This window comes from Arachis hypogaea, chromosome 3 (assembly GCF_003086295.3).
Source record: "Arachis hypogaea cultivar Tifrunner chromosome 3, arahy.Tifrunner.gnm2.J5K5, whole genome shotgun sequence".
In the NCBI taxonomy this organism is placed as follows: Eukaryota; Viridiplantae; Streptophyta; class Magnoliopsida; order Fabales; family Fabaceae; genus Arachis; species Arachis hypogaea.
Genome location: NC_092038.1, coordinates 764,997 through 775,889, shown reverse-complemented (window position 1 = coordinate 775,889; position 10,893 = coordinate 764,997). Strand labels below are relative to the sequence as shown.

Sequence of the window (10,893 nt, the reverse complement as noted above, 5' to 3'; positions counted from 1 at the left end):
TGGTTATGATATCACTACAGAAACACACATTGAAACAATTTGTGATGGTCTTCCAAAAAATTATTCAAGCTATATTTTTCTTGTACAAGGCAAAGTCAAAATTTTTGAATATTGGTGAAGTTGAGACTTTGCTGGTCTTTCATAAAGAAATCATTGAAAAATTTAAACAACTATCCTTAAGGACGGCACATGCTCAACGTGCTCACTCTCAATTTTCTAATTCAAGATTTTTTGGGTGAGGTTTCAATTGTCGATGAAGTGGCTCTAAAGGCATATTTGACAGAAGAGGTAGAAGCTCTTGGCAATTAGAAAATTGTCTTCAATATCAAGTGTATAGTAGACCTGGTCATTCTGCAGTCACATGTTTCTATCGTTTTGATCAGGCCTACTATAGAAATCAGTCATCATCCTTTAGTTCTAACAGTGGAAATCAACCTCCACCACCATCTAATACATTCCATCATCCACAGTCTTACTTGACCTTGGCTTCAACATCTTTAATTGCTGATAGTACCTGGTATCCAGACTCGGGTGCCAATTATCACTTGACCTCTAGTACTCAAAATTTCATCTTATATGGTGAATATACTGGTCCAGATCAATTATACATTGTCAATGATTTTGGTATTAATATTTCTCAATATAAAAATTCGATTTATCCAACTTCAAAAAGAAATTTTCTTCTTAAAGATCTATTACATGTACCTGAAATTGTTAAGAACCTACTGAGCGTCTCTAAATTTTGTTGTGTGAAATTCACAAGTTAACAAAAAAATTCTTCTCCAAATAATCCTTAAGAATGGATTATATGCTTTTAATTAACTGTGTGTTTCACAATTTTTAAATCATCAAAATATAGTTCAGTCTTTCTTAGCAACCTACAAATATAATCTTGCTATTTGACATAGAAGGTTTGGACATCTTTCTTTTTCTATTGTTAAAATTGTCCTAAAACAATATAACATTCCAATTGATAATAATGAGAACTCTAATTCCTTTGTTCGTGAACATTGTTGCATGGTTAAAATGTATGTGCTTCCTTTTTCTGATTTTGACACTACATATACTTCTCCTTTATAACTCGTTTTTATTGATATATGGGGTCCAACTCCTAGTGCATCTCGATCTAATTTTAGGTATTATGTAAGTTTTGTTGATGCTTTTAGTAGATACCTCTGTCTGTATTTACTTCAAAATAAATCTCGAGTGTTTAAAATTTTTAAATAGTATAAAACTCTAATGAAGAAACAAACTGATTTTTCTTTAAAACCAGTGCAAATAGACAATGATAAAGAATTCTTGTCATCCTTTTTTAAGTCTTTTGTGCAAAAAAATGGTATTGTTCATCGCTTGTCTTGTCCACACACCTATTAACAACAAGGAGTTGTTGAGAGAAAGCACATGCACTCGGCTAAGATGGGTTTATCTCTTCTTATTGCTATTGTCAAATTTTTCTTTTCTTTATGAAAAAATGCATTCTTGACCTCTCCATTTTTATCAATAAACTTTCTACCAATTTTTTGAACTATAAATCACCTTATGAAATGTTAAATAATGTGAAACCAAATTATAGCATGCTCAAAGTTTTTGGTTATGCATGCTATTCTTATCTCAGACCTTTTAACACTCATAAAATGGACAATAAATCTCAACAATGTATTTTTTTGGGATATGCTCCTCAGTCTAAAGGGTTTAAATATCTTACATCTCAAAGAAAAATCTATATTGCAAGAAATGTTATCTTTGATGGAACAGTTTTTTTATTTTTATTTGTTGTTTCTAGCATTCATAATACAGGTTTTACCTCCTCATATTCTAACTGTTGAGTTTGTGTACCCTGCCAATTCTCGCCTCATATCAACGTCTTCCAATTTTCATCTCTCAAATCCTCATATTTTCTCAGTCCAACCTTCTTCCAACTCTTCATTAAATGTTTCTGGTGTTACTCCAATTCAAGCGATAGAAACTGAGCTCTCAGGAGCTCCTATTTTTCGGCACCCCCACCTCCAAGTCACTCAAAATCAATACAGTATGGTTACCAGGTCAAAATTCGGCATTTACAAACCAAAAGTATTAATTGCTGCTGTCTCTTCCCATGATCTTCTCCAAAATTCACCAACATTCTTAAAACAGGCCTTGAATTCTTCTCACTGACTAGGGGCCATGCAAGAAGAATATAATGCTTTAAATGAAATATCACACTTGGCATCTCACTACACCTCCTTCCAACGCCACAGTCACTGAATGCAAGTGGGTGTGTGCTGTGAAAACAGTTCCGAACAATACAATTAAAAAATATAAGACAAAACTAGTAGTTAAGGGATATCACCAAGTTGAAGGTTTGGATTTTAACAAGATTTTTAGTCCTGTTATAAGACCATCTACCATTAAGATTGTGATTTCTATAGCTGTGACAAAAGACTGGCCTCTGCAACAGTTCGATTTCAATAATGCCTTTTTAAATGGTACATTGGATGAGGATGTTTATATGATTCAACCACCAGGTTTTACTTCCTCTAACTCTACTTTAGTATGTAAGTTAGATAGGAAAATCTATGCCTTGAAGCAAGTACCTCGTGCTTGGTTTTCTGCTTTTAGCTCCACCCTTTTTCATTATGGTTTTACTAATACAAAGGTTGATAACTCTTTATTTGTTCGAATCACTAACACTTCTGCTATCTATCTTTTAGCTTATGTTGATGATATAGTTATTATAAGGGACAATGCATCTGAAATAGAAACTCTCATTCAATCTCTTCACAATAAATTCTCTCTCAAGGATTTAGACGGCCTGCATTACTTCCTTGGCTTAGAATTCAATAAATTACCTAATGGTGACCTATACATATCTTAGTCAAAATATATTTTGGATCTATTATACAGAACTCAGATGCATGAATCTAAACAGTACCTACCCCTATGTTATCTACTCTAAAACTCGTTTTTCAAGGCTCATTAGAGTTTGAGAATCCAACTAAATATTGTTTACTGGTTGGAGGTCTTTATTATGCTACTTTAATCCATTCTGAATTTTTTTTTATGTAAATAGGATTAGCCGATTCATGAAAAATCCCAAAGAGCATCATTGGAAAGCTCTAAAGCGCATACTCAGATATTTCTCAGTTATGTATCATCATGGTTTAGTATATTCCAAATCTATTGATCTTCGTATTCTAGTGTTTGCATATGCTAATTGGGTTAGTGACTTATAGGATAGAAGAAGTACTAGTGGTTATTGTGTCTACTTAGGTTGTAATCCTATCTTTTGGTGCAGTAGAAAACAAAATGTAGTGAGTTGATCCTCCACTGAAGAAAAATTTAGGTGCTTGACAGATGCAGAGGCTGAAGTTCTCTAGGTGTAGAAGTTGTTACAGGAACTTGGCATACCTCAAACTGTTTCTCCAACTATCTTCTGCGACAACTTGAGTGCCGTTATGCTTGCTGCCAATCCAATTCTTCATAGTCGCAGCAAACATTTTGAAATTGATTTGCATTTTGTGCAAGATAGAGTTGCAAAATGCCAACTTTTTGTGGTTCATATTCCTTCTAATTTTCAGGTACTTGATTTGCTGACCAAACCCCTCTTAGCAACTCTCTTTCATAAATTTAAAACCAAACTCAGGATGGTTCCCAATTATACATTGAGGTTGAAGGGAGATGTGAAAAGTACCACTTCTAATTAGGGCTTGAAATTGATACAGCCAAAGAGTAGTTAGAGCATCACTTTTCTTGATTTTGATTCTTGTAATTTAACCTTCTAATGTATCTATAAATAATACTCTTGCCTACTAAAAGAAATAATAAGAATCAATTACATTTTTTTCTACTCTTTTATTCTATACTTTCTAATTCTCTAGTCACATATCACTGCTGCATACTAACACAAACCAACCACACTAAAAATCAACTACCAAATTAGCTAAGTGTATAAAGTAAAATACATATTTAAAATATTAAATATACTTTAAAATTAAATTAGATAACACATATATTTATATGTAAATACATTATAGTTAATTTGATAACTATCTTTCTGATGTAGATAACATTTTCGATATACGATTAACATAAAATTTAAGGAAAAAAAATACAATTAATTAACCAGTAATTAAATACAAAATAATAAAAAAATCAATCCTGCTACGTTATCAACATCATTTCTGTCAACATCTGCTAATTCTTATTTATAATTGTGTTTAATGGAAGCGTCTTTGTGGATGTGTCTAATAAAAATATCTTTTTTATAATTGTGTTTTAATAGAAGTGTCTTTATAAATATATTTTTGAATGTGTCTCTTTATATATGTGTTTAAAATATAATAACTAATCATTGTTGACAATAAATTGACAGATAATATGTTGGTACCCTATACTTTTCCTAAAAAAAATGTATGTATATGTGTATTTGTTATTGTTTGGGATGGTATTACAGGGGGTTTAATTAATTTTGCTTAAAAGCCACCCGAATAATCTCTAATAATGATTCCAATTGGATTAGAAGTGTTCTTTAATGAGAGGAGAGGAAATATATACTTATTATGAGGAGGGTTGACATACATGCTTCTAACGTGCAATCTCACTTTGCTTGAATAGGTTATTAGTGTAAATAGTGTTACTTAAATTACCCTTTCTTCTGTTTGGCCTAAAGCCTAACCAAAAGAGAGTGTGAAACCGACCCTTAACGCTAACACTTAACACCAACCTTTCTTTCTTCAACTCTTCTTTAAACTCCCATAGTTTTTTTTTTTAATCCACTTTTTCAGTTACCTACAATTATAACAATAATTCAGATTCATATCTGCCACTATAGTTAATAATAACAATAATTATCTCTAATTTCAACCTAATTTCCTTCTAGATCTGTACCATCCACAAAACTACTAATTAAGCTAATAACCTATTAGGACGTATTAATTGATAATTGTAGTCGCAAGTTACAGTGCTTAGGTTCATTAACATACATAAAATGTATGTAGTAGTAGAAGTGAAACAGAAAGAGAGGAGAGAAAAGTGTGGTAGATGATGAGAGCGTGAAAGCACGCGGCAAGAAGAGAGCGTGGAAGAGGGAAGAAAAAGAAGAGTTTGTTGTTAGTAACACACACTTGCAAGGTTGGAAACGCAAGGAAGATTTTGGGTGGCAAAGTAAACTACTATTTAAAGTAGATGTTATAAAGAGCAAGGACGGCTTCAAACATTCACTCTCAAATCCCAAACTATATAAATACATATAACTCTATACTCACTCTCATAACATCACATACATAACATAACTTTTAATTTCTGTTGAATTGTGAAATGGATTACAAGGAAGACTATTTCTCCAACACTAACAGTGATAATTGTAATGTTGTTCATCATGATGTTACCCATCATATAGCCAAGGGAAAACGGACCAAAAGGCTGAGGCTTTTGTGTGGCGGCACAACCGTCATGACGGCGGCGTCTAGCTGTTCTAGCGCTTCCGGGGATCATGGCAGCGGCGATGATCACGGCTCGTTTTCGATTTCTTCCACAACGAATCAAGAGGAAGAAGATATGGCTAATTGCTTGATTCTTCTTGCTCAAGGAGGAGGAGATTCTCATCAAAAACCGCCACAAATTGATGATCAAGATGAAGATGATAACAAGAAGATTATTGAAATCAAGAGTAGGAAATTCTCGGAGATTGAAACCGCCACCATAAACAACAACAAGGTTGGTTTCTATATTTATGAGTGCAAGACTTGTAACCGAACCTTTCCTTCCTTTCAAGCCTTGGGTGGTCATAGAGCGAGTCACAAGAAGCCTAAGCTCACAACAATCCCTGCCGCCGAGGACAAGAAACCACCACCACCGTCTCCGCCACCTCCACTGCCACCCCCACCACCGCAGCAACTTATGATGAACACCAATTATGACCATAGCCAGCAGATTGAAACTGTCCCTCCAAATAATAATAATCCAATAATTTCTCTACAGTTTGGGAGTGGGCAAAAAGGTCATTTCCACAACAACAAGCCCAACAAGATTCACGAGTGCTCCATATGTGGCTCCGAATTCACATCCGGCCAAGCACTGGGTGGACACATGAGAAGGCATAGGGCTACAGCGGCCGCAGCCGCCAATAATACTACTCAGGCCAATGTTGGCCTAAGCAGAATTGAGGCAACTTCTACTGTTATAACAACAACAGTAGAAGTTCAGCCTCGAAATATTCTAGAATTGGATCTCAACCTTCCGGCTCCGGAGGAAGACCTCCGGGAGCCAAAGTTTCAGTTTGCCACCGCGGCAACTAAGAAATCTATGGTGCTCTCAGCTGCTCCGGCTTTGGTGGACTGCCATTATTAGGCCAGGTTGGGAAGGGGTGGAATTTTTATTATTTTGATCAATTATGGATCAATGTGAATTATTATTACTTAGCACTATTTTTAATTTACACATTATTCCCTAGCTAATTATCGATTCTTTGGAATTATTCTTTGGTTTTATTAATAATTGAGCATTTTGATTTTGAATTATAAAAAATACGTGACAATATGATCTACTTGTTGAAGTTGGAATACTTTGAGTAAGTAAGTAGTTAGTGTTCATGGTTGCCTTTCATTCACGAAAAGTGAGTGATAGGGCATCTTTATTTATCTTCCTTTTATTTATATATATATTTCTTTTCTTTTCCTTTAATTTATTTTTTAGTATAGGTGGAAGTTATAATTTTGAGAACCTTATATCTCATCAGTTGAACCAATTAAGTAAGCCACAAAAAAAAAAAAAACGTAACAAATAGTGTAAGATCTAAGTCTTAAATATGAATAAAAAAGAAATTACTAATGGTTTTTAGAAGAGTGGAGAGTGATATGCAAGAGTGAAGTGGCATGGGAAGGCAAAGGTGTAGCTAGGGTTTGGCATAACCACCACCACAACCAAAAGTCGTGGATTAGGTTCCCTTTTGTGTGCTTTTCATTTTTTGTTATAATAAAGCCTAAAAGATCTCTTTCTTTCACTCCCTCTCTTTAGTTTCTCACTCATACATACATACATACATACATACATACATACATACATACATATACTTCTGGCCTTATAGCTACCACATACATTACATTCCCACTCTCCTTCACTAATTCACAAGAATATAATATAATAAATTAATTGAAAAGGAGGGATGCATTAAAACAAACTAATTTTGGTAACAAAAATGAAATGATGCATTGTGTCGCTGCCATATGCTATGCTTGCGAAGCCATCATTATTATTCACCATGTATCTTTCAATTTCTATGGCTCCCTGTCTCTTGCTATATATATTATTCTAAATACTATAATAAGCTAATTTAAGTATTATCATATTTGCTGGTCCCCTCTCTCCATCTCTCTATTATAGTAATTGCTTTTAGATTTGAACTAATTAAACACTTTGACCTAATTAACCAGCTGCCTAAGCTAGCTATTTTTTTTTCTTTGCTTAATTAAATTTGTAATCCCCTAAAATAATTAATTAAATACATTTATTGTTTAATTTGTGACTAGATACATAGTAATAATTTTCTTGGGGATTATCTCATTCTCATTGGAATTCTGTTTCAGCCCATACAAATTTGATGCTCCCAAGAAAGATATAGTGGTAACTTTGAGGCCACAAACACCTTATTACTGATTAGGAGAGTTATATTATGTGAATTGCGGACACTTTTTTTTATGTGTTGTGTCTACTCGAATATATTTTGGACATAATATTTATTAATATTTATTCAATATATGTATTTTTTATATTTAACTGTAATTTTAATAAAAAATAAATTTTTTTTATCAAATATTTTTAGACACATTTAAATATTATCATGTATCAATGTATTTAATTTTATTTTTAACATATATTCATAAAATAAGTTAAAAAATAATATATACCATTAATTATTAAAATAAAGAATATTTTATATTTTTTATATAATTAAAAAATATATTAAAATAATTAAAAAATTAATTTATATTTTAATATCAATAAAATATCAAAATATTATATATTTTAACATACGTGTCATTATTCGTACATCATAGGTTATATTATACCATTTTCATTTGTATTGTCCAACCTTAGTTCTTGGACTTGCACCGATCATTCCACCCATCTTTACTCATATATTCACATAATCAAGGAATTCAAATAACAAAAGATTATATAAGAGTTGAGAAATGCATAAAATAGTTACTAATTTTGCCTTATAGCTTGAAATTTGGGCATAAATGTCATTATTATATAATTGAGTAAGAGATGTAACTTGAATTAAGCAATGAAGGAAAAAAGAAAAAGAGAAAGAGAGAGAGATGGGAAGACTTTTAAGTCACTTACACTGGCCACTTATCTAAAGTTAGTTATGTGCACGTTTTTGTGAATGCTGGTAAGCGAAGCATGTGGACACATATGTTGCGTGAGGTGTCCGAATGCATAACATATATAACAAAGTAATATACTATAGACTATACTATTATTAATATTATGTATAAGCTAAGAGAAATTAAAAGAGATCACTCACTCACTCATTGACATTAGCACATGTATGTTGTCTTAGTTGGAGAGCTTCAATTCATTCTCTCCATTATCTCATGTAACCCCCCACAATTATATCCTCTTATTCCCACTTCATTAAAATATACTTTATTTTATATAAATATTGTTCTCATTAATTAAAGGAAACTTAGGACCTTAACACTATGATCATAAACCCAATGCTTTAGTAATTTTCTTCTTTTGTTAATGTTGGTTGAAATATAGTTTATAACTTATTAATGTAATTTCTTATTTAAATGAAGAAAAAAGGAACAAGAATAAGAATGTGATTAAGATGGAACCAAAGCAATGAAGATGGGTTTGTGTAATATAATTAAAATTTTTCAATTGGTTGCTTTAATTTAATTTGCTTACTCCAAATGGCTATGAAATTACCAATCACCACAAGACAAGGGTATGAAATCAGCTGAGATGTCATCAATTTCCATTATTAGTAGAAAAACTAAAATAATGAGAAAAATTAAAACAAATAACTACTTGAGTGATGATTTTAAATCATCATATTCTTGTAATTTATCCAAACAAATAGAGAGATAGTACGTACCACTTCGTACTCTTGCCAAAGTTTAACACAAGCTTGTGGTGTAACATAAAGAAGAGTTTTAAAGAGAAAAAAAAAATTGAAGAAGGGGTATAATTTCTTATAAATTGAAAAATACCAAGTATATGTGTAATTTACAAAATTATGGGCAAATTACTTATGAATAATTAAATCCCAGAAATTATTGTGAAAATACTCTTTTTTTTTGTCCATTTTTTTTATGTTAAAATGATTTGGCCTGCTTTAATTTCTAATCTTCACAACAGCTGGATGATGATGATGATGATTAAATTGCATATTATGTAGCAAAAAATTAAATAAATTGAGCTAGCTAGCTAGGTTGAAGCATGCATTTTGTTAACATGTGAAGTTGTTTATCTATTTTTGGCTATGACAAGGTTTATGTTATGTGGAGTTAGCATTGGTTCAAAGTTTAGCGATAGAGACAAATTCCTCAAATGGCATGAGTTGGTTTTATACTATGTGGCATGATGTCCCTACATACTTTGTGTATAACACTATGTCTACCCTCTCAACCAAAATAGCCTAAAAAAGTAGGCACTGGCCGGCCTCATAAATCATAATAACCCCTTCTATTTGTGTTATTAGTGATAAACAAATTTTCCCTCAACCAATAATCACTTGCTTAATCCTCTCTCTATATATAGTGTTGGCCCTCAATAGGGTTTGGATCCCATTCATTAGGACGCATCCCCAATTTGAATGTTTGTCATTGTGATGGAACAATAAAATGTGTGGATCATATTGGCCCAAATATATATAATTATATAGTCAGTTATTTGCTTATTTTGCATTTTATATGGAGGAGATTATTTTTTATTTTTATAATTATTGGAGTTAGAGTGGATTTACTTACAATTCACGGTTTAAAACGGGATTATATATACCAAATTGTCTTATGATAATGTGTATGAGAAGTGAAATCATATATTAGTAGAAAAGGGTTTAAACTTTAAAGCAGTATATAATATAAACAATATTATATACATTCCATTATTATGATCTCTAGTATTTTCCATTAACAATAAAATCCATATTTCAATTTAGAAGCCATGATCATGATGAGTATTAAGTTGGAATTAGTGTAGCAGCCTGGAAGGATTCAACAACTTAATTTTTAATCTATTATACTTTTGAATTTTGCCAATGATATTCAATGGAGAAGCATATCACATATATGGTTCGTTATAGTATATTGGGCAATATATGGATAAAGTGTAGGAAGAATTTCGAATGTACTGAAAACACTGTTTTATTTATTTTAACCGTTGATTTTAATTAATATATATTATATATATTTTTTTATAATTTAGATTAATCGTTAAAACAACTGGAATATCGATATTTTTGGTATTTTTAAAATTTTTCCTAAAGTATAAACTATGACTACTTAATTATTGTGCACAAATACCATGGGCGCTGTCAACAATCCACTTCTTTTTTATCATTAAGACAACTAATTAAACGAAGTTTTCTTTTATGTTTAAAGTATAATTATTCTTCATTGATTATTATTTTGAAAAAAGTTTTGTACCAAACACATGTACAATACAAGGAATGTATGCAGTGTTTCCTGAAAATAAATTAATCATCTGTTTTTTTAAGAAAATGAATACAAGTTTGTGTCTTATTGGACCCTATTTTGTTCTTATAATATAATATTTTGGACCCTATTTTGTTCTTAGAATATAATATTTTCACAAGTTCATTAGAATACAAGTTTGTGTCTAATTAATCAGTCTTGAGCATAGGATATAAAAATAATCTAAGATTCCTTACCATCAAGA

The 10,893-nt window shown here is 31.6% G+C and overlaps 1 protein-coding gene across 1 annotated transcript; it reads left to right on the top strand.

The window, feature by feature from the left end:
• The first annotated feature begins 5,005 nt into the window (after window positions 1–5,005).
• On the top strand, window positions 5,006–6,660 carry LOC112785213 (zinc finger protein ZAT5-like). Its single transcript, XM_025828662.3, has one exon. It carries the CDS (start codon window positions 5,296–5,298, stop codon window positions 6,325–6,327), a length of 1,032 nt encoding a protein of 343 aa, XP_025684447.1. The 5' UTR covers window positions 5,006–5,295; the 3' UTR covers window positions 6,328–6,660.
• Window positions 6,661–10,893: the final 4,233 nt, after the last annotated feature.